Genomic DNA, 25,443 nt, shown 5'->3' on the forward strand with positions numbered 1-25,443 from the left:
TTCCTTATCTACAAAATGAGATAACAATGATACCTACATCATGGTGTTATGGGGATTATATTACTTAGTATGTGTAAAGGTCTTAAGCAGCACCTGACCCCGTGTATGTTCTATATGTGTTAACTATAATTTCATGGAGCCAGAGAATGTGACCTGTTCTATAGCTTTTGGAATTTATTAAAAAATTCTTTGTGATCTAAGTTAAAATTAATATTTGTGAAAATTCCATGTGTTTTTTAAGTAAGGTATATTTTCCATTTATGAGATATACAACCTTATAAAACACAATATATTTATTCAGCACTATTCTACTGCAGTAATCTAGGACTGGGACACTGGTACTGAGGGCTAAGAAGAAAGAAGATATTCAGGATGGATTTCAAAAATAAGATTGACAGAATTTAATGGCTATATGATATAATAAGAAGAAAGTATGAAAGATGATACTGTGATTTCAAAGCTGACAAAGAAATGGGTAGCAATACAATTCACTAAACTAGAGAGGCCAGAAGAGAAGGTAGGTTGGGAGTGCGGGGAGTGTCAATAAAGAGATGTTTTAGCATAATGGAGTCATGCAAGGGATATGGATATCAGTTCACTGGACATATTTTTAAGAGTCTAATTTTATTTTTTTTAATTTATTTTTGAGAGAGACAGAGCACGAGTGGGGGAGGGGCAGAGAGAGAGGGAGACACAGAATCCGAAGCAGGCTCCAAGCTGTCAGCACAGAGCCTGATGCAGGGCTCGAACCCATGAACCATGAGTTCATGACCCTACCCAAAATCGGATGCTTAATGGACTGAGCCACCCATGCACCCCAACTTTATTCTTTTAATAAATGAGCCTAATTCCTATTATGAACCTCATTCCCCTTCGTCACAGAAACTTAAACTCAGTGTATTCAGAGTTGTTTCCCTAGAATTATTTGGAAGTTTGAGAGGACTTATAGTGGTGAGGCATCTGGGAGAGCATTGATTATGCTAACATTACTAAGATATCATTATCCCTACTTGGTCTTGAGTCACTAGCCAATGTACAACTGCTAAGGTGCTTCTTGTTCTTAATAACATTCTTAAAATTCTTTTGGGGGGCTTGGGGGACAGCTGGCTGGCTCAGTCAGCTAAGCATCCGACTTTTGATTTCAGCTCAGGTCATGATCTCAAGGTTTGTGGGATCGAGCCCCTCATCGGGCTCTCTGTCTCTCCCTGTCTCTCTGTCCACCCTCACTCTCTCTCTCTCTCTTTCTCTCTCAAAATAAATAAATAAACATTTTTTTAAAAAAAACCTCTTTGGGAAAGGCTTATTCTTTAGTGCATAGGATAATTCTGCCACTCAAGCATCATTCTAGTTTACCAGAAATTCCAGTGGGAATATCTATCACTCTACCACATCCTATGGTGATCTCAGTCATACAAGGATTCTACTCTTACTCCCTTCCCATGCTGGGGGAACCCGTGTGAGGGAAGACTACCTCACAATGCTGTGAGAATCTCAGACCTATCTACCAAAGAAAACCAGTCAATCAGTGCTATGCTACGCTATGGCCTTGCCACCTCTCTGAGCTCCACTCACCTAAGCAAACACTAGTGTCTGTCCTCCATTACCTGCTCCCATTTCTCTCCCCTCCCACTATATGAATTCCAGAATTGGAGACAGAAACAGTGATGCCCTTCCCCCCAATATCTAAAATATTCATTTTCTTTCATTTTTATTCTATCCTTCCTCTACCTTACTCAAAACTTGGTTTAGGGAAGAAATAAGCTCCTAATTCATCTGCATTCTCCAAAATCTATCATAAAATCTGAATCCAAGAGTTCCTTCCAGTGTCCAAGAGAACAAAGTTTTTTGACATGCAGAAACCTGCTCTTCATTTCTCTCTTTTCAAAGGGAAAAAGTACACATTGTTCAGAACACAGTAATGGTGAATTGTTTTGGACTTTTTAAAACAGGGGGGAAGTAAGCAGATAAAATTTTCTTAATATTCTTAAAATCAAAATCTAAAAAATTAGTAAGAAAGTTCCCAAACAAAATCCATGTATAGGGTAGCAGCTTCTAAAATGGCTTCCAATGATTCCAGCATCTTGGTATACATGCTCTTATGTAATCCTCTCCTATTGAGTTACTCACCTCTAATGGATGGTATTGAGTTGACTCTTGAACAACATGAGTTTGAACTGCATGGCTCCACTTACAGACGCCTTTTTTTTTAAAGTTTATTTATTTTTGAGAGAGATAGAGAGAGAGAGAGAAAGCAGGGGAGGGGCAGAGAGAGGGAGACAGAGGATCCAAAGCTGGCTCAGCAGTGAGCCCAATGTGGGGCTCAAACTCACAAACCAAGAGATCATGACCTGAGCTGAAGTTGGAAGCTCAACTGACTGAGCCAGCCAGGTGCCCAAAACACAGATTTTTTTCAATAAATATATTAGAAAAATTTTGGAGATTTGGGACAATTTGAAAAACTCACAAATGAGACATGTAGCAGAGAACTATAAAAAAGAAAAGAAAAAGAAAAAGTCATGTCATGATTGCATAAACTACATGCCAATATAGTCTATTTTATCACTTACTAAACTATAAAATATGCACAAATATATTTGCTTTCATTTAACTATTTTTCCTTCCTTTTTATATTTCTTCCTTCTAGTTGTATCAATTTTAAAATAAAAATAAAGATGAAACAGACAGACAGACAAACATAAAGAAATAAATCCAGCATAAAGATCATTGTAAAAAAAAAGAAAAGGATGAGGTGCTCAGTCGGTTGAGTGTCCAACTCTTGATTTCAGCTCAGGTTGGTCCCAATGTTGTGGAATTGATCTCCACATCAGGCTCCATGCTCTCTCCCCCTCTCTTTCTGCCCTCCTTTGCTCTCTCTCTCTCTCTCAAAAACATAAAAAATTAAAAAAAAAAAAAAGGAATTCATCAACCCATCCTCACAGCTATACCAGTAAGTGTAAAATTTGCACTTTTTGCAAAATATCTTTTTTTTTAATCTTGTATTTATTTTTGAGAGAGAGAGAGAGAGTGCAAGCTGGGGAGGGGCAGAGAGAGAAGGAGACACAGAGTCTGAAGCAGGTTCCAGGTTCTGCTGACCCACGTGGGGCTCGAACTCACGAACTATGAGATCATGACTTGAGCCAAAGTCAGACGCTTAACTGACTGAGCCACCCAGGTGCCCTTGCAAAATATCTTTTTATGTCCTACTGAAAAATGTAGCTTTTATGTGGGTGCAGAATTGCTATAAGAAAGGCTTACCTGTAGACTCTCATGTGATCAGAGAAAAAAGCAAAATTAACTTAAAGCAAAAGGAAGGTTAAGAATCTAGGGCTGAGGGCGCCTGGGTGGCGCAGTCGGTTAAGCGTCCGACTTCAGCCAGGTCACGATCTCGCGGTCCGTGAGTTCGAGCCCCGCGTCAGGCTCTGGGCTGATGGCTCGGAGCCTGGAGCCTGTTTCCGATTCTGTGTCTCCCTCTCTCTCTGCCCCTCCCCTGTTCATGCTCTGTCTCTCTCTGTCCCAAAAATAAAATAAAAAACGTTGAAAAAAAAAAATTTTTTTTTTAAAAATAAAAAAAAAAAAGAATCTAGGGCTGAAAAGTTTAATGCTAACAGAGGATAATTTGATAATAGAAAGAGGTATGGCTTTTAAAATGTCAAGATAACAGGAGAAGCAACTTCAGCTAACCAAAGGGTAGCAAACAAGTTCCCAGATGCCATTAAGAAAATGTATGTATTCTAGCATACAGGTTAAAAAAAATGGTCAAAAATATACCTATGATATTTTGTTAATGGGTACACAGTATAAAAAGATGTAAATAGGAGCACCAATAACATAAACTTTAAGGGTAAGAAAATAAATGTGAACTTTTTTATGCAATCGAAGTTGTTATTACAGCTGAAAATAGACTTATAACTAAAACATGTACTATGACACCTTCTTTATAATCACAAGGCAAAATCCATAATAAATACATAGATAATAAAGAGAAAAAATAATAGAATACTACTATAAAAAAAATCAGCTAACAAAAAAAGACAGCAAAAGAGGAAAAGAATTTAAAAACTACCAAAAACATCATAAAACAATTGACAAAATAGTGATAGTAAGTTCTTACCTCTCAAAAATTTCTTCAAATGTAAATGGTTTAAATTTTCCAATTAAAAGACATAGAATGCTTCAATGGATAAAGAAGTAAGACCCAGCTCAGCTATATGGGCCCACAAGATACTCAAGCATTAAGGACACTCATCATCTGAAATTGAAGGGAAAAAGACATTCTATGAAAACAGAAAACAAAAGAGAGCAGAACTAGTTATATTTTTACCAGACAAAATAGACTTTAAGTCAAAAACTGTAATCAGAGACAAAGTCATCATATAATGAAAAAAGGGTAAATCATCCAGAGGATATAACAATTATAAATATATATGTGCACAATATTGGAGCACATAAATAAACAGACCTGAGGGCAAAAATAAAGAGCAGTATAATAATAGTAGGGGAATTTAATACCCTATTTTCAAAAATGGATAGATCATCCAGACAGAAAATCAATAAGGAAATAATGGACTTGAACTGCACTTTAGCCCAAATGGACCTAACAGACATCTACAGAACATTCTATCCAACAGAAGCAGAATACATATGATTCTCAAAGAAAATTCTCCAGAATAAATAAGTCAGAAAAACAAAACTAGCCTTAAAATGTAAGAACATTAAAATCATAGAAAGCATGTTTCCCAAATGCGATGTTATGACACTAGAAATTAGTGACAGGAAAAAAGTCAAAAATTGGCTAATGTGGGGGAAATTAAACAACACTCTTCTGAAAACACTATGAACCAAAGAAATAAAAAAATAAATAAATAAATATCCTGAAACCAATGAATGAACAAACCACACACCAAAACTAATGCAATACCACAAAAGAAGTTCTAAGGGGGAAGTTTATAATGATGAACAAGCACATTAAGAAAAAAGATACCTCGGGGCGCCTGGGTGGCGCAGTCGGTTGAGCGTCCGACTTCAGCCAGGTCACGATCTTGCGGTCCGTGAGTTCGAGCCCCGCGTCGGGCTCCGGGCTGATGGCTCGGAGCCTGGAGCCTGTTTCCGATTCTGTGTCTCCCTCTCTCTCTGCCCCTCCCCCGTTCATGCTCTGTCTCTCTCTGTCCCAAAAATAAATAAAAAACGTTGAAAAAAAAATTTAAAAAAAGAAAAAAGATACCTCAAATAAACAACCTAACCTAACACCTTGACTAGAAAAGAAAAACAAACTAAGCCCAAAGTTAGCAGATAGAAGACAATAATGAAGATTAGATTGGAAATAAATTAATTAGACACTAGTAAGACAACAGAAAAGATCAATGAAGCTAAGAATTTTAAAAAAATAAAATAAAATTGACAAACATTTGGCTAAACCAAGAAAAATAAGAGATGACTCAAGGTAATAAAATTATAAAGGAAAGAGTAGACATTAAAACTGATAACCACAGAAATGCAAATTACCATAAAGACTACTATGAAGAATTGTATACCAATAAATTAGATAACTTAGGAGAAATAAATTCCTAGAAGCACACAATGTATCAAGACTGAATCATGAAGTAATAGAATGGCTGATAACCAATAACAAGCAAGGAGATTAAATCAGAAATCTAAAATCTCCCCATAAACAAAAACCCAGGACAAGATGATTCCACTGATAAATTCTACCAAACATTTAAAGAAGACTTGGGGCGCCTGGGTGGCTCAGTCGGTTGGGCGTCTGACTTCGGCTCAGGTCATGATCTCGTGGTCCGTGAGTTCGAGCCCCACGTCAGGCTCTGTGTTGACAGCTCAGAGCCTGGAGCCTGTTTCGGATTCTGTGTCTCCCTCTCTCTCTCTGACCTTCCCCCATTCATGCTCTGTCTCTCTCTGTCTCAAAAAAATGAATAAACGTTAAAAATAATAATAATAAAAAATAAAGAAGACTTAATAGGGCGCCTGGGTGGCTCAGTCAGTTAAGCGTTCAACTTCGGCTCAGGTCATGATCTGGCAGTTCATGAGTTTGAGCCCCGCATCACGTTCTGTGCTGACAGCTCAGAGCCTGGAGCCTGCTTCAGATTCTGTGTCTCCCTCTCTCTCTGCCCCTCTCCCACTATGCTCTTTCTCTCTCTCAAAAATAAATAAACATTAAAAAAAATTGAAAGAAGACTTAGTACCTTAAATAAAAATAAATCTTCTCAAATATTCCCCCAAAAATTGAAAAGGAAGTAACACTTTCAAACTTATTATAAAGGCCAGCATTACCCTGCCACCAATACCAGTCAAAGAAACCACAAGAAAATTATAGGCAAATATCCCTGATGAACAAGGTGCAAAAATCATCAAGAAAATATTAGTTAACCAAATTCAAGAGCACATTACAAGGATCATACCCCATGATGAAGTGGAATTCATCCCCAGGATGCAAGGATGGTTGAACATAGGCAAATCAATAAATGTGATAAATCATATTAACACAATGAAGGATAAAAATTATGTGATCATTTCAATGGAAGTGTTTAACAAATTCAACGTTCTGTTATGATAGAAACTCTCAACAAACAAGGTATGGGAGGAATGTTCCTCAATATAATAAAGGCCATATAAGACAACCACACAGCTAACATCATAGTCAATGGTGAAAAGCTTTTCCTCTAAGATCAGGAAAAGGACAAGGGTGCCCATTCTCACCACTTCTATTTAACATAATACTGGAAGTCCTAGCCATCACAATTAGGCAAGAAAAAGAAATTAAATGTATTCAAATCAGAAAAGAAGTAAAATTGTCTCTGTTTACAGATTATATGAGTTTATGTATAGAAAACACTGAAGACTCCACCAAAATAACTTCTAGAACTAATAAGTGAATTTGGTAAAGGATACAAAATTAAAATAGAAAAAATATTTACATTTCTATACACTCACAAAAAAACTACTTCAAAAAATGAATTAAGAAAATAATCCCCTTGGGGTTCCTAGGTGACTGAGTCAGTTAAACTGATTTCAACTTAGGTCATGATCTCCCAGTTCATGAGTTTGAGCCCCGCATCTGGCTCTGCACTGTCAGTGCAGAGCCTGCTTGGGATTCTCTCTCTCTCCTGCCTCTCCCCTGCTCATGCTGTCTCTCTCTCAAAACAAATAAATAAACTTTAAAAAAGAAAGAAAGAAAACAATCCCCTTTTTAATAGCATCAAAGGAATTAAATACTTTGGAACATATTTAAATAAGGAAGTAAAAAGATCTCTACACTGAAAATTATAGAATATTGATGAAAAAGTGAAGAAAACAAATAAATGGAAAGAAATCCTGTGTTCATGGACTGGAAGAATTAATATTGTCAAAATGTCCATAATACCCAAAGCATTCTACAGATTCAATGCAATCGCTAGTAAAATTCCAATGGCATTTTTCACAGAAATAGGAAAAATGATCTTAAAACTGCTATGGGAGCACAAAAGACCATGAATGACCAAAGCAATCTTAAGAAAGAACAAAGATGAAAGCATCACTCTCTTGACTTCAAACAGTGTAAGGCTTTAGTAATCAAAACACTATGGAATTGGGGCACCTGGGTGGCTCAGTAGGTTAAGCGTCCGACTTCAGCTCAGGTCACGATCTCGCGGTCTGTGAGTTCGAGCCCGCGTCAGGCTCTGTGCTGACTGCTCGGAGCCTGGAGTCTGTTTCGGATTCTGTGTCTCCCTCTCTCTCTGTCCCTCCCCCGTTCATGCTCTGTCTCTCTGTCTCAAAAATAAATAAAAACGCTAAAAAAACTTTTTAAAAAAACACTGTGGAACTGGCACAAAAACTGGCACATATCAGTGAACAGAATAAAGAGCTCAGAGCTAATCCCACACATATCTAATATTTGATAAGGGTGCCAAGAACACATAATGGGGAAACTATAGTCTATTTAATAAATGGGGTGTTGGGAAAACTGGATATCTACATGGAAAACAGTGAAACTGTATTCTTCTCTTACACCATATACAATAAATTCAAAATATATTAAAGATTTAAATGTAAGACCTGTAAGCATAAGACTCCTAGAAGAAAACATGGGGGAAAGCTCCTTGACGTTGAGTTCTTGGCAATAATTTTTTGGATATGACACCAAAAGAACAGGCAACAAAAGGAAAAATAAACAAGTGGACTACATCAAACTAAAGAGCTTCTGTACAACAAAGGAAACTATCAACAAAATGAGAAGAATGAGAGAAAATGTTTGTGAATCATATATCTGATAAGAGAGAAATATCCAAATTATATAAGGAGCCCATACAACTCAATAGAAAAATAACAAACTAATTAAAAAGAGGCAAAGGACTTGAATACAGTTTTCCAAAGGAGACATTCAAATGGTCAATAGGAGGATAAAAAGGTCTTCAACATCACTAATCATCAGGGAAATGCAAAGCAAAACCCAATGAGATATTGCCTCACACCTGCTGGAACAGCTATTATGAAAATGACAAGAGACAGGAAGTGTTGGCAATGATGTGGATAAAACGGAACCCTTGAGCACTATTGCTGGGAATGTAAATTGGTACTGCCATTACAGAAAACGGTATAGATTTAATCAAAAAAATAATCAAAATTTAATCAAAGAATTAAAATTACATGTGATCCAGCAATCCCATTTCTGGGCACATATCCAAAGGAAACTTTATCAATATCTCAAAGAGTTATCTGCACACTCATGTTTATTGCAGCATGATTTACAATAGCCAGGATATGCAAACAACAGAATTCCACCAGTAGCGGGAGCAGAGAGCGGGTCCCAGAGAGCCCTGAACAGCCCCACCACCACCACCCGCCTAGGTACCATCACACCTGGGAGGAGCTGCCACAGCCGGCCCAGTCACCATCACTGCAAGCATGAGCAGCAAGGCAGAGTCTCAGCAGCTGCCCGACACCCCCAGCACTGCCCACACCAAGCTGGGCATCACCAGGCAGCGGCACAGGGAGCGGTGACCCCGATGGCCTCACATCCACAGTGCCTTCCAGCAGGGACAAGGTCATCCAACCAAGGTTTTGGGAAGAGTGAAATGGCTCCGTGTAGGAAGACAGATATGGGTTTATCAAGAGGAATGACACCAAGGTAGATGTATTTGCACGCCAAACTGCCATAAAGAATAACCCCAGGAAGCACCTTTGCAATGGAGGCAGGGGATGGAGAGACTGCAGAGTTTAATGTTGTTGAAGGAGAAAAGGGTGCAGAGGCAGCAACTGTGACTGGCCCTCGTTGCGTCCCAGTGCAAGGCAGTAAATATGCAGCAAACCATAAGCATTATGGATGTTATGCATGTCACAGAGGTCCTCCACGCTACTGCCCTCAGAATTACCCGAATGGTGAGAGTGGGGAAAAGAACCAAGGATCAGACAGCGCTCCCTAAGGCCAGGCGCAACCGTGCCAGCCCTAAGGCAGGTGACGATTCCCACTTTACTTACATGCGGAGACCCTATGGGCGTCAACCAGTCTTTCAACCCTCCTGGGCAGGGAGAGGTGGTAGAGGGAGCTGTCGAGCAGGGTGTAGGAGAGCAAGATAGACCAGTGAGACAGAATATGTATGGGGGGGGGGGGGGGGGGGGGGGGGGGGGTTATAGACTATGATTCTGTAGGGGTCCTGCTGACTGAAGGCAACAATGCAGAAGATAAGGGAAATCGCGATGAGACCCAAAGCCAGCGGTCACTTCAATGTTGGTACCGCTGCAACTTCAATTATAGAAGCTGAAGCCCAGAAAACCCTAAACCACAAGATGACAGATAAAAGCAGACAGTTCACCAGCTGAAAAATCATCTGCTCCCAAGAATGGGCAGGGCAGGGCTGAGTAAATGCCACCTCACCGTCTTTACCATCATCCAGGTTAGTCTTCCAACAATAAGAAATGGATAAGGAATTCCAACAATAAGAAATGAACAAAAGATTGGAGTTGAAGACCTTAAGTACTTGTTTTTTGTCCATTGACCAGATAAATAGAACTATCTATGCAGCATGGGGGTTTTATCACTTTTACCTAAAGATGTCTCTTTTTGGTAATGACAAATGTGTTTAAAGGAAAAAAAAAAAAACTGGTTTTTCTCAATACACCTTTAAAGGTTTTTTAATTGTTTCATATCCTGTCAAGGCAAGATTTTTAAGAACCTCATTTTTAATTTGTATTAAAAGTCTCTAACTTCATTTTTTCAAAAAAAGTCAACAAATGGCAAGTACCTGTTAATAAAGGTCTTCAATAATTGTCAAAACTAAAAAATAGTAATAATACAAATTTTTAAAAACCATGGAAACAACCTCAGTGACTGTCAATACTAAGTAGATAAAGAAGATGTGGTATGTTTATGCAATGGACTATTATTCAGCCATAAAAAAGCAGGAAACCTTGCCATTTGGGACAACATGGATAAACCTAGAGAATATTATGCTAAGTGAAAAAAGCCATATATAGACAAATACTGGCTGATCTCACTTATATAGGAAATCTCAAAAAAGTGAAACTCAGAACCAGAAGGTAAAGTGGATATTGCCAGAATTTGGAAAGTGGGGGAAATGGGGAGATGTTAGTCAAAGGTAACAAACTTTCAGTTATAAGAATACGTTCTAAGGACCTAATGTGCAATGTGGTGACTCTAGTTAATAAAATATTGTATACTTGAAATTTGCTAAGCAAGTAAATCTTATATATTCTCACCAGAAAAAAATTGTAACTATTTTTTTAATTGTTTTAATTAAATGTTTAATGTTTATTTTTGAGAGAGAAAGAGACACAGCGTGTGAGCAGGGGAGAGGCTGAGAAGGAGGGAGACACAGAATCCGAAGCAGGCTCCAGGCCCTGAGCTGTCAGCACAGAGCCCAGCAAGGGCTAGAACTCACCAACCTCGAGGTCATGACCTGAGCCTGAAGTCAGCCGATTAACTGCTTAACCGCCTAACCCACTGAGCCAACCAGGCGCCCAAATTGTAACTATTTGAGGGGATAGATATGTTAATTAGTTTGATTGCAGTAAGCATTTCACAATGTATATGTACTTCAAATCATCACATTTTACTGCTTAAACATTAGCAACTTTCATTTGTTAATTATACCTCACTAAAGCTGTTGAGGAAAAGTCTTGAAGAATGGTTGGGATAACAGATATGTTCATCATCTTGAATGTGATGATGGTTTCACAAAAGTATATGTGTCAAAGCTTATCAAATTGTACACTTTAATATTTAAATTTTTATGTCATTTATATCTCAATAAAGATTTTTTTAAGTTTATTTATTTACTTTGAGAGAGAGCAAGCACAAGTGAGGGAGGGGCAGAGAGAGGGGAGATAGATAGAGAGAGAGAGAGAGAGAGAGAGAGAGAGAATCCCAAGCAGGCTCTACACCATCAGCAGAGACCAGGGCTCATAACCCATGAACCATGAGATCATGACCTGAGCCAAAATCAAGACTCGGAGACTTAATCGACTGAGCCACCCAGGCACCCCAGTAAAGATTTTTTTTTAATAGTGATAGTTATAAAAAATGACCTTGACAGAATATTATGCAGCTTTTAAAATATCATTTATGAAGAGTTTATAATGAGAGAAAAAATACTTATGGTATATATCATGCTACAAAAACAGCATATCTGGGTATATTGTTTAGAACTATGCAAAACAAAATATCAAATAATAAACCAGGCATAAATAAAATTTCTTTAAGAAACACACAGCTTGTTTCTGAGAGATGAGGCTCACGTGTTAATTTTTCCTTCCTTGTCATTTTTAGTATTTTATAAATTTTCAAAAATTGGCATTTAATTTTTGTTGTAACATGAAAAACCCAAAAATTCAAGGTTATTTCCTTGAAAAAGAAAAACTATAGTTCTCAGGTCTCCATTAATACTTTTGGGAAATCCAGGTGGGGGAGCAGTGCCTTCGTCAACAGGAGAAGCGGCCACACCAGAAAGAGCTGGCTGTTTTTTTCCTCACACAAGCTGGCCAACTCCACTGCCTCGGGGAAGATCAGTGTAGCATGTCTACCCGGAGCAGTGTATACCCCAGACCTCTCAGGTTGGTACGGGACGGTGTGTTCAACCTTCCCTTTCTGTACTCTGACAGCCAGTGTCAGACCCTGCCACCTTTATCCTCAACAGAAGCTCCCGGCCATGAAGCCTCTCGTCATTGTCCTTGTCTTGCTCTCCTGTGTGGACCCAGCTCTGGCAGGTAAAATGGGACTCTCCCTGGGGAACCATTTGTGTAGAAGAGCAATTCCACTAAGCAAACCTACAAATGTCCTCCTACCATGGACCCTTTTATTTTCAAAGTGGAAGCATCAACCGGTTTGATGTTAGCAAGACCTGAGCTTGAATCTTGGCTCTCCAACTTGTTAACTGTGCAGCTTTAGGCAAAAGTCAAAGGCTTCTCTGAACCTTAGTTTCTTCATTCATAAAATGGAAACAAAACTAACCTCTGAGTCTTGCCAGGATTAAGTGTGCTGATGTATAGAACAGGCCTATACATAACAGGCACCTGACTCCTGAGAGTTTTCATAATATTTTCATTAGTAATACCCCATCCTGTTTTGCCACTATTGTTTTGTCCCTAATTTAGGAACACGTCTAGGCATAATAGTCCAAAACAGAAAATAGTGATAACACAATTTGTTAGCTTTCTAATTTACTGAAATTTCTAATTTGTAGATTCCTTAGATACATGGAGAAACAGATTTGGAACTACTTGTTCCAAGAGAATTAAGGGGCTTTACGTGCTAAAAGAAATATCTGATCGGGGACACATGAGAGAATGCTGACTGGCCTCAAACTGTAGCTTGACCACATTCATGACTGATTTTTAAAATCTCTCCTGAATATTCTCTTCACTCAGTGCTATTGAATCAGTTCAAGTCCATATGTTATAGGGTCCCATTTAATTTCTCATCTGCCCTCAAGTAATCTCTAGGCAGGTGAACCAGATTTTCTGGTCACCTGATTCATTAGGCTGGATTTAAGAATCCATACAACCCAGGCCTCTTGAAGCTATTGATGGGACCAATTCCACTATGGTTTATGGAAATGGATTCATGGCTTCTAGACAACTGAGATAGTCTACAATATTCACTTTAGTGCCTTATACATTCCCAAAGCTGTCATTTCCGTAGGAATTTCTTGTCTTGCTACATAGCCCACTTCACTTCATCTCCCTGGGCTTTCATCTTGCTAGGTAAGTAACCCTGATCCCTTTTTTGCCCTATAGGACAATTACCTTCCAGGACATGATAACTTGCACAGGATAGGGGCTGACTCAAAATTTCTACAGATGACCAAAATACTTGACATTCTTTTCCTTTTAACACCTTCTTACATATGGAAATAAAGACATATCCATATTTTGATAATTCTACAGAGTAACATGTCCATAAAATCATAAGCTCAGCTCAAAATGCCTTGGGTCCCAATAAGACATTCTAAATCTTCAGAATATATTTTATCCTCCACTGAACTCATCATAGCATTCTGTTTTGCAAATAATTCTGTCTTACGCGCTCTCATAGATATTTTGTGTTTCTTCTCTCTTGGTCTAGATGGAAAATTCTTTATGTTTAAGGTCTACATTGCATTCAAATCTTATAAAAGCTGGCTTGGGAATGAATACATAATTAAATAATGAGTGAACGACTACATGCATAGGTAACTTGATTGTTTAGAGTATATTAACTTACCAATTTGGGCAAACTTCCAAGCTACTAATTGTCTCAGCTCAGAGTGCCATAACAAAATACCACTGATTGTGTGGTTTCAACAAAATGAATTTTCTCACAGTTCTGTAGGCCGGACAGTCCAGATCAACCGCAGGCTGATTCTGTTTCTGATGGGAGTTATCTTCCTGGATTTTAGACAACCAGCCTCTCTCTGTGTCTAAGAGCCCCACCCTTAGAGATGCAATTCACTTTACCTCCTAGAATCCTTCTCTCCAAATAGTCACATTGGGGGTGAGGGTTTCAACATAAGAATGGAGGATGAGGGATAAAGTGAACACGATTCAATTCGTAGCACTAGTTCATCCTTTTTCAACTACAGAACCAATCATTATGATTAAGACTTGATTAAGTCCCCTTGGAATCCAGTTTGATAGAAATGGAGGCACTAATTCTGTGACTTTTTGGACTAAATAATTATTTTTGCATTCATCTTCTTTCCAGGCTTGAATCCACTGTCATCAGAAATGCACCAGAAATGCTATGGGAATGGTATCTGTAGACTTGAGTGCTCTACAAGTGAAATGTTAGTTGCCTACTGTATGTTTCAGCTGGAGTGCTGTGTCAAAGGAAACCCTGAGCCCTGACACAAGACGCCAGTGAATGCCAATTAACTTGAAAGTAATTGACATCCTCTCCACCAACCTTCACACAGCCAGGGAATTTAGATTAAACTGTGACACTGTGATGTGCCCACAGTTGTTGGTTTTTAGCATTTTTTACATAAGCCATCAGAATCTTATGATTTTGCATTTGAAAAGCTGAGCTGCAGCCTTACCCAAGACAGCTAAGCTTCTCATGAAAACAACTTAGGATATGTTTTCTCGCTTCAAAGTGATATCCATGCTCTTCTCAGTGCCTATTTCTCTCTTAGAAAGGACACCTTAATTATTTATAGAAGCTTCAAATTACAGAAACACCCAGTCCCTTCAGTTCCCCCATTTTCTTTCTCTTTGTACCACCCATCTTAGAGAAACAGATCTGCCCTGGCCCCCTGATGACTTTGTAGGTTTCTCACAAAGACCACATAGGTGAGGCTTAACTGCAGGCTGGCCCAAGTCTTCACTGAGTCTGATCCTGTAGTCCTTCGTGAAACACATGGGAAAAGGCTTTGTGGTAATGGGAAGCCACGAAGAAGGTTCTCAGCCACAACCATGATTTCAGAGAGTGAAAGCACAGGACTTCCCCCCTCAACCTCCTTAGGGTTTAGTTACAGGCTACCAGACCACTTGGCTATGGTTTGCAGTCAACTCCTCAGCAGCAGAGTGGCCCAACACCTCTGCTACCTCTCATCTGGCCCCTCTGCTTGGGGGTCATCCTGTGGCACTAGGAACTAACACCATGCTGATCTTACTTTGCCGTGCGTATAAGTAATAAATTGTCTGAATCCATTTGGACTCACTGTTTTCTTTACCAGTCAACCCTATGAAGGTGTCCAGGCAAACCTACAAATTCTATTATGGTGCTGATTATTGTTATGCCCAGAATTCGTGATCCCCAAAGACAACTAGGGAGCCGAGTCCGATGCAAAAGCAAAAGAACCTTTATTCGAGCTAGCTCGAGCTCAATCCCCTACCTGCACCGACGCAGCGGTGAGATACCAGGGAGAGAGCGAGTTTCAAAAGCACAAAGGTTTTATAGGGGTCTAGGGGCAGTTGGTGAGGTAATGGCTGTGGCCTCAGCCGATTGGCTGGGGAAGGGTCGTGGCCTCGGCCGATTGGCTGGGGAAGGGTCGGAGTCCTGTTACGCAGGTCGCTGGGCGTGTTTTGATCAGGAAGTTTGAATGGGTGAGTGGGAGGTTACTCAAGGGGAGGAGGCGCGGTCTGAGGTTTCTGTGATTTTCCCGGAAAAGGGGTCATGTCCGGGACATAGTCACTCAAGGTGGAGAACACAGAACAAGATGGAGTTGGCCGGCGTAGGCCCGCCCTTTCAATTATCCCACTGACTACAGTGATGCTGCACGTCTGCCTAACTGCTTAATACTGTCAACCTATACACAAATGCATGAGTGCGGAGTTCTGCAATTGCTGTTCAGGATAAGGGGCGCAGCGGCCGAGGGGGTAGATTCTGGTTGTCTTCTTTAACTTCAGTGCTGAACACAGCATGGTCCCTCTAGTAATTCTGAGAAGATGGAGCTGTAGCTGCAAATAGTCGATTGGCGATCTAGTACATGGCCGAGGAAACAACGGCTAAGTCCTGGCTTGAAATCACAGTACTGCCCTTGCAGCCACTCTCTGCAACTGGACAGAGAAGAAAGGAGAATAGTAGATGAGAAAGATGAGGCGTTGTGAGGAGCTCTACCCTCCCAGACGCTGTTCAGTCTTTGAGAAAATCCAGTGTTTGTGACTTTAGGGAGGAAGATACTAAAAATATGGTAGAGTGTGTCCTCTTCTCAGAGGCCCAAACTCACCTGCAGAGTCAGTAGGGGAGATGGGCCAAATGGAATAGCATTAGAGATGGCCTGGAATGGCAGTCATGGTTATTAAGTATCCAGAGTAAGGAATGCATCCAGACAGGGCCCAGGAAAACTATTGGACTCTGAAGGAGGCAAGGGAATCTTCATCCAAAGAGCACTGGATCTTATCAAAGTGTGACTCCAGACCTCCTAACATCCCAGGTAGCTTTAGGCTTGCTTCTCATTTTACTCTTTCACCTCAGATGTACATCCTCTATACACACAGATAACTGAAATTTGAAAGCAATTCAGTCTGCTGAGGAGCCTCTCTTTCCAAATGGATCAAAGGACACCATTCTCTCATTAGGGAGGTGATCGTCAAAGCAACAGAGAAAACATGAGTTATCTCTGCTGGAACAATCAGAAACTCTCTGGAATCTGGTTAAGTCTTGAACAAACAGAAATTCCCACCACTAAGGAAAAAAAAAAAGAAAGAAAGGAAAAGAAAGTTGGATAGGCCAACAGTACACTGCCTTTACCTTACTGTTCCATAAACCCAAACCTCTACATTCATATACCCTGTCAGGAAATGAACTATGTTATTAAAAATGGTAGCTGTAAACTGTTTTATTCTTTTGACATAAGGTGTGAATATTACACAAGCAACTTCTGGCTTTTCTGGGATTCTGTAAATATGGAACCTGAAAAGAAATTGGCTAACTATGGTTAGTCTCTGTACATGGACACATCCAAAAGAAACTTAATTCTAAGATCCAAAACATTTTTTTAAATAACATATTTACCAAATCTCTCAGTAAAGCCACAAAATGTGGAAGGGTATTCTCACAATAGAGAGCAAACTTCCGTTAGAATTCTTTTTGGATATCAGTCCTTGACATCCCACTCATCTGGTGGCAAAATTGCAGTCTAAAAATGATACATGGTGTCCATCAATAGATGAATGGATAAAGAAGATGTTGCGTGCATGCACACACGCACACACACACACACACACACTGGAATATTAGTCATAAAAAAAGAATGCCATTTGTGACAACATGGATGGACCTAGAGGGTATAGTGCTAAGTGAAATAAGTCAGACAGAGGAAGATAAATACTATATGATTTATTTTACTTATATGTGGAGTCTAAAAAATAAAACAAATGAACAAAACAGATTCTTAAATGCACAGAACACACTGGTTGCCAGAGGGGAGGCAGGTGGGGAGATGGGTGAAATAGAAGAAGGGGACTAAGAGGTACAAACTTCCAGTTATAAAATAAATAAATCACAGAGATGAAAAATACAACATAGGGAATATAACCAGTAATATTGTAATAATGTTGCATGGTTGACATCTGAGGACTACACTTATCATGGGGAGCACTGAGTGATGTATAAAAAATGACATCTGGGAGGTCTAGAAGTTGCGCTAGAGATTCTGAGAAGACCCAAGAGCAAGAAAAAGCTCTGTCTTTAAGGAAATTCGTTTTTACTTAGAGCTGACTTAAATAAGTAGATTTGATGTCTCTCAATAAGCCAAGGAGCTGATGAACTAGAACTGCCTTTAAAGATTCAGAGATCATAGCAACAACCACAGAGATAGATTTTTAACCCAGCCTTCTCCTTTTGCTCCTTTTAGTGGAGTGAGACAAGATAGGGTAGAGAAAGAGAATCCATTACCTTCCCTAGTGCTCTGAGTGACTCTCTTCACCAATTGCTTCCTGTGACCATAAGCCAGGGAGATAGAAACATCCTCGATCTCTCTCCTTTTCTCGTATGTCACACAAAAGTGGGACGGCCTCCATAGCTTGAATGTGTCCTAAAATCAGCTAGAATATAAAAATAATCTTGCCTCATTAAACTAAAATCCCATAAAGAGCAGGATGTTGGTTTTCTGATGCTTTGTATTTCAGAACATTTTCATCATTCAGGATTTGCATTTCAAATCCTGTTAGCTTGTTTAAATATTGGAAACCTCCGTTCATTTGTATATTTGATCCAATGTGCAATCCATACCCTTCTGACTCAATAACTGTTAATTATTTGCTTTACTCCATCGAGTTCATTCTCTTTTTTATTTTCCCAAACAGCTATTTTGAATTCTTTGTAAGGTGAATTGCAGATCTCCTTATCATTGGACTCAGTTATTGGAGATTATTGTGATCTTTTGTGGTGCCATGTTTCCTTCATTCTTCATGTTCCTTGGAGCTTTGTGCTCCTGATCTCCCATCTCAAGTATCAGTGTCCTCTTCCCATCATTACTAGCTGCATTCAGATGACAGGTACTTTTTGTTGGTCTTGCTTATATCTGGGGCTTTTTCTGACCTTGTATAGATACACCTGCTCCAAACTGCAGGTACCCTCTTGTAGCAGAATTCTTAAGTTTTTGTCTTCATTCAATTTTCAACACATCAGGAAGATTGCTAGAAAACTTATTTTCCCAAATGGACCACTACAGCCCACAATTGTGATTTCTCCCTTGACACACACAGGCTTTGGTTCCCTACCATGTTCACTCCCACCTACTGGGGCTCACTTTTGCCACCACCCTTAGAAACACATACAAGGAACCAGTCACAGTGTGGAAGGGAAAGGGGAAATATGAGTTTGGCACTCAGGGAATTGGGGGAGATTGCAGACCAGGTGGATTACCACTAGACATCTTAAAATGGCCAAAATTCAGAACATTGACAACAGCACTGTTGGCAAGGATGTGGACTAACAGGAACTCTAATCATTGCTGGTGGGAGTACAAATTGTGCAGCCATTTCAGAAGACTGTTTGAGAGCTTTTTAAAAAACTAAAAATACTCTGAATATGGTCCAGCTATCACACTCATTGGTATTTATCCAAAGAAATGGAAACCTATGTCCACACAAAAATCTGCACACTTGTGTTTAGAGCAGCATTATTGATAATTGCCATCACTTGAAAGCAACCAAAATCCTTCAGTAGATGAATGAATGAATAAATAAACTATAGCACATCCACAATGGAATATTATTCAGCACTAAAAACAAATGAGCCATTAAGCTGTGAAAAAATGTGAAAAAGATTTAAATTCATATTACCAAGTGAAAGAAGCCAATCTTAGGGCTACATACTGTATGATTTCAACTATATGATATTCTGGAAAAGGCAAAACTATGGAGACAGCAAAAGATCAGGTGTTTACAGGGGTTAAAGGGGAGGAAGAGATGAATAAGTATAGCACAGAGGGTTTTTAAGGCATTGAAAATACTCTGTATGGTACCATAATGATGGATACATGTCAGTATACAACCGTCCAAACCTACAGTATGTACAACATCAAGAGTGAAGCTTAGGGGCACCTGGTTGGTTCAACCAGTAAAGCATGCAAATCTTGATCTCAGGGCCATGAGTTCAAGCCCCACATTGTGCATAAAACGTACTTTAAAAAAAGGAGCGAAGCTTAGTATAAGCTACAAACTTTGGGTAATAATGACGTGCCCATGTAGATTAATCAGTTGTAACAAATGTACCACATTACTTTTTTAATGTTTATTTATTTTTGAGAGAGATAGAGACAGAATGCGAGTGGGTTAGGGGCAGAGAGAGAGAGACACAGAATCTAAAGCAGGCTCCAGGCTCTGAGCTGTCAGCACAGAGCCTAACGCGGGGCTCAAACTCACATGCTATTAGATCATGACCTGAGCCAAAATCAGACACTCAACCGAGTGAGCCACCCAGGCACCCCAAATGTACTACATTATTTATAGCAGCACTATCAACAATAACCAAAGCATGGAAAGAGCCCAAATGTCCATCAACAGATGAATGGATAAAGAATATGTGATATATATATACAATGGAGTATTACCCAGCAATCGAAAAGAATGAAATCTTGCCATTTGCAACTACATGGATGGAACTAGAGGGTATTATGCTAAGTGAAATTAGTCAGTAAGAGAAAGACAAATATCATATGACTTCACTCCTATGAGGACTTTATGATACAGAACAGATGAACATAAGGGAAGGGAAACAAAAATAATATAAAAACAGAGAGGGGGACAAAACATAAGAGACTCTTAAAAATAGAGAACAGAGGGTTACTGGAGGGGTTGTGGGAGGGGGGATGGGCTAAATGGATAAGGGGCATTAAGGAATCTACTCCTGAAATTATTGTTGCACTATATGCTAACTAACTTGGATGTAAATTAAAAAATGAATAAATATATTTTTTTAAATGTACCACATTAGTGCAGGATGTTGATAATGGAGGAAGATAGGACTGAGGACCTGGTGAGGGGAGTGAGTAAATGGGAATCTCTGTACCTTCCACTCAATTTTTCTGGGACCTAAAACTATTCTAAACAATTAAAATCTATTAAAATACAAAAAAATAAATAAAAGAAAGAATGATACTGATTTCTGATATTAGCTGCTGATATATGGTACAACATGGATAAATCACAAATGAATTATATTAAATTAAAAATCCAGATTTAACTGGCTACATACTGTTTGATTCCATTTTAATGACCTTCTGAAAATGGCAAAACTATAGGGAAAGAAAACAGGTCAGTGATTGCCAGGAACTAAGGGAAACAGGAGAGGTTTTCTATACAAGCATATGAAAGAATATTTGGGCAGGATACAATTACTCTGTATTTTGGTTGTGGTGTGTTTACACAACTGTATCTGTTTGTCAAAGCTTAAAGATATATACTGAAAAAAAGGTTATGTTTACTCGATGCACACTCCTTAAGGAAAATGAGTACAAATGAGGAAAATAGAGTTTGTTTAAAAAAAAGGAGTAAGTATATCTTTATTTGCAGATGACACAATTGTTTATGTAGAGAGTCTTAAATGTAAATCAGAAATTTTAGAATTAGTGAGGTTAGCAAAGTTATGATGCAAAATCATCATAAAATCAATTGTATTTTTATATGCTAGCAGCAAAAGAAAAATGAAAATGAAATTTAAAAGGCAATTCCATTTATAGTAGCATCAAAACTATAAAGCATTGCAGCAATAAAAAAAAGAAGACCTAAATGGAGGAAATACTATATTCATGAATTGTCACCGATTCTTTCTAAAACGACCTATAGATTTGATACAATCCCAGAAGACATTTTTGTAGAAACCAAAAAACTAACTCTAAATTTGATATAGAAATGCACAGGACATAAAATTTTAAAATGATATTGAAATAGAAAAACCAAATAGCAGAACTATCATTCTATGAATTTAGGACTTATTATAAAGCCATTATTAAGAAAGGCAGCATGGGGGTGACTGGGTGGCTCAGTCGGTTAAGTGTCTGACTTCAGCTCAGGTCATGATCTCGCAGTCCATGAGTTTGAGCCCCACATTGGGCTCTGTGCTGACAGCTCAGAACCTGGAGCCTGCTTCGGATTCTGCGTCTCCCTCTCTCTCTGCCTTCCCCTCTCCCCTCCTCTCCAACTCCCGCTCACATTCTGTCTCTCTCTCTCTCTCTCTCAAAAATAAATAAACATTTTAAAAAGCAGCATGATATTGTTTAAGGATTGACTAATGGAACAGAATAGAGAACCCAGAAATTTGATTTTGTACACAGCTGCCAAGGAAATCCAATGGGAAAAGGAAAATCTCTTCAACACGTGCTGCTGAAACAGCTTAATATTCATATAAAAAAAAAAGAAACCTTTTCTCAGATCACACTCAAAAATTAATTCCAGATGGATCATAAAAGTAAGCATAAAAGCTAAGCTCACAAGAGAACAGAGAATATTTTTACAACTTGAGGTAGCCAAAGGTTTCTTAGGACCCAAAAGAGCAATAACCTGAAAAGGAAAAACATTGATAAATTTGACTTTAACAAAATTCAAAACTACCAAACATCAAAACACACCATTAAAAAAATAAGAAGAAGAAAACTAAAGATTAAGAAGTCAATAATAACAAACCAAAAAAAGTAAAAAATGGACAAAAGTTTTGAATATACACCTAACAAAAGAAATATAGAAATCGCCAAGAACCACATTAAAAAGTGTTTTTTTGTCATCAGGAAAATGCAAACTACAATGACAGTGAGATACCACTGCACATATACACTGCAATGGCTAAAAATTAAATAGGCTAATGCCACAAATATTAACAAGAATGTGGAGACACGGGGTATACATTACATTATTGGTAGAAGTATAAAATATACAACTGCTTTGAAAAAAGTTCCTAAGTTTTATTATAAAATTAAATGTACATCTATACAACAGACTATTTGGTAAATTAAAAATGAAATATTGGTTCGTGCTACAACAGGAATGAACCTTACAAATCTTATATGAAGTGAAAAAAATCAGTCAAAAATCTTTTTATATGAAATGTTTAATTCAGGCAAATCAAAAGGAGATGAGTGGTTGGCCAGTGCTGAGTGAGGATGTAAAGAAATAGAGAATCTTATGGGTTAAATTGTGTCCCCCAAAATTCATATTTTGAAGTCCTAATTCCAAGTACCTCAGAATTTGACCTTATTTTAAAATGGCATTGTTGTACATGTCAAAATGGCCTTATGTTGTACATAAGGGTGGGTCCTAATCCGATAGGACTGATGTCCTTACAAAAAGGGTAAATTTGCAAAGGATACAAAAATACAGATTTGAAGGGGTACATTCACCCCAGTGTTTATAGCAGCATTATTAACAATAGCCAAACTATGGAGAGAGCCCACATGTCCATCAACTGATGAACGGATAAAGAAGAGAATGGAATGTTACTCAGCCATCAAAAAGAATGAAATTTTGCCATTTACAATGATGCTAAGCAAAATAAGTCAGAGAAAGACAAATACCATATGATTTCACTCATATGTGGAATTTAGGAAACAAAACAGATGAACACGTGGCAAGGGAAAAAAGAGAGAGGGAAGCAAACCATAAGAGACTCTTACTGATAAAGAACCAACTGAGGGTTGATGGAGGGAAGGGAGTAGGGAATGGGCTAAGTGGGTGATGGGCACTAAGGAGGGCACTTGTTGTGATGAGCACTGGGTGTTATATTTAAGTGATGAATCAGTGAATTCTAGTCCTGAAACCAATATTACACTATATGTTAACTAACTAGCATTTAAATAAAAATTTAGAATATAGAAAAATAAATAAATAAATAAATAAATAAATAAAGTTGGGAATTATAAATATAATAATAATAAAAGGGTAAATTTGGACATAGACCTATGCACACAAGGAAAACACCACATGAAAGGTAGCGATTAGGGTGATGCTTCCTTAAGCTGAGGAATGCCAGCAAACCATGTGAAGTTAGGTGAGAGGCATGAAACACATTCTCTCTCCCAGCCTTCAGAAGGAACCAATCCTGCTGATATCTTCATCTTAGACTTATAACCTTCAGAACAATAATACAATAAATTTCCATTCTTTAAGCACCTGGTTTGTGGTACTTTGTTAAAACCCTAATATACAAACACAGGAATGACTGCTACAGAGTTTCTTTGGGAAGGGATAAAAACATTGTAACTTTGTTTGGGTGGTCGGTGGTACAACTCTGTGACTATTCTAAAAACCACCGGAGCTCATACTTTAAAGGGATGGGTTTTACGAAATTATGGAATGTGAACTGTATATCTGTAAAGTTGCCTAAAAGAAAACTAAACATACAACTACCCTGTGTCTGAGAAATTCCACCCATAGGTATTTACCCAAGAGAAATAAAAGCTTCTCTTCACAAAGAGATTTGTACAAGAGTGTTCGTTGCAGCTTTGCTGCAATAGGTAAAAAGTAGAAACAGTTCACACGTGCATCCAGAGGAGAATGGATAAATAATCTGCGGTAAAGTCACACAATAGAATACTACTCAGCAATGAAAAGGAATGGACTACAGATGAGGCAGTATCATAGAAGAACCTAAAATATTACCTATGTGGAAGGAAAACCCTTACACAGTAAGGGTAACAGTAAGTAACCCTTACACACTCTAATGATACATATATATATATATATATATATGAAGTTCTAAAATAGGCAAACACAACCCACCACTTATGGTTAATATAAAACTTAACAGAAGTTGCTGCTCAGCAAATAGAAAGCTGGTGGCAAATAACTGGAAAAGGGAATGAGGGAACTTTCTGGAGGGATGTAAATGTTTGATAAGGTTTCAATTACACAGGTGTATGCATTTGTCAAAGCTCTTTAAATGATACACTTAATACCTGTGTATTTCATTGTATGTAAGTTTTTAATGTAAAAAAAACTATTGAACACTAATTAATGATATCATTCTGAAGTGTTGAGAGAGGAATGTTCTGATGTTTGTAACTTACTTTGAAATGCATCCATAATTAGATGGATCAGTGGTCAGATTTCTTATATCCACAGAAATAAGTGTTTTGTGTGTAGCTGAAGGCCTGATATTGGCTTTCCTCTACTGGCACAAGTTCAGTTTTATGTGGAGAAAGGGACGTAAAGGAGAAAATTTTTGCAGATGTTCCTGGAAGGAGAGAGGAATGTGGAGTCCGTTAGATGACTCTCAGCCACATAAATATTTGCCTGAGTCCTGTGCAGAGTCTTCAGGAAGTAGCAGTAAATGCTGTTTTCTAAAGGGACTCTGTGAGACCTGAGGCCATGAGCAGCATTGATCTCATGCCGAAGTGATGGGGAAAAAAAAAAAAAATACAACGCAGGTGTATTCACCAATCTCAGTATGGGCTATAGTATGAGGCTGGCTCAGTGGAGCCTGCAGGGAATGTGGCAGCCCTTTCTTTTGCCCTAAAGAATATGGAGAGACATCAGAGTGAACAGCACAGTACCAACCAGTGGCACCTGCAAGGGGAAGATCCCACCTCCAATCAAATTTCCAATAGCAGACACCAACACCAGAACTCAAACAAGAAAAGCATGGAAGAATTTTTAGGGAGGTCGGTCTCATAAGGCACATCCAAGGTCTCTGAGTAAATGAGTGATTTGAGGCAGACAAGACAAGAAAGCATAACTCAGTACAATTATAACTTCATCACCATTCAGAGGCTTGATGGAACTCATGTATCACAGATGACTATTAAGTTAAAAAAATTAAGTCTAGCCTATTTTAGTCTACTCTATTTCACAAACATGTATAGAGTCCACAACAGCAAACACTAAAAAAGAAGAAGGAAAAAGGGGAAGAGGAAGAAGAAAGGGACCAAAAAGAAGGAGTAGTAGTAGAGGTGGTAGGAGAAGAGGAACAATAAATAATGAAGAATGAAGAAGAAAGAAGAAGGAGAAGGACAGTGAGAGGGAGAGGGGGAAGGGGAGAGTGAGGAGGAAGGGGAGAGTGAGGGGGAGAGGGAGGGGGAG

The 25,443-nt window shown here is 38.6% G+C and overlaps 1 protein-coding gene and 1 pseudogene across 1 annotated transcript; both read left to right on the forward strand.

The window, feature by feature from the left end:
• Positions 1-8,826: 8,826 nt before the first annotated feature.
• Positions 8,827-9,853, forward strand: LOC125923996 (Y-box-binding protein 1-like; annotated as a pseudogene).
• Positions 9,854-12,155: 2,302 nt separating this feature from the next.
• Positions 12,156-14,331, forward strand: DEFB134 (defensin beta 134). Its single transcript, XM_049632656.1, has 2 exons — positions 12,156-12,213; positions 14,189-14,331. Exons 1-2 carry the CDS (start codon positions 12,156-12,158, stop codon positions 14,329-14,331), a joined length of 201 nt encoding a protein of 66 aa, XP_049488613.1.
• The last annotated feature ends 11,112 nt before the right edge of the window (positions 14,332-25,443 follow it).

The sequence above is a fragment of the Panthera uncia genome, chromosome B1 (genome assembly GCF_023721935.1).
Source record: "Panthera uncia isolate 11264 chromosome B1, Puncia_PCG_1.0, whole genome shotgun sequence".
NCBI lineage: Eukaryota > Metazoa > Chordata > Mammalia > Carnivora > Felidae > Panthera > Panthera uncia.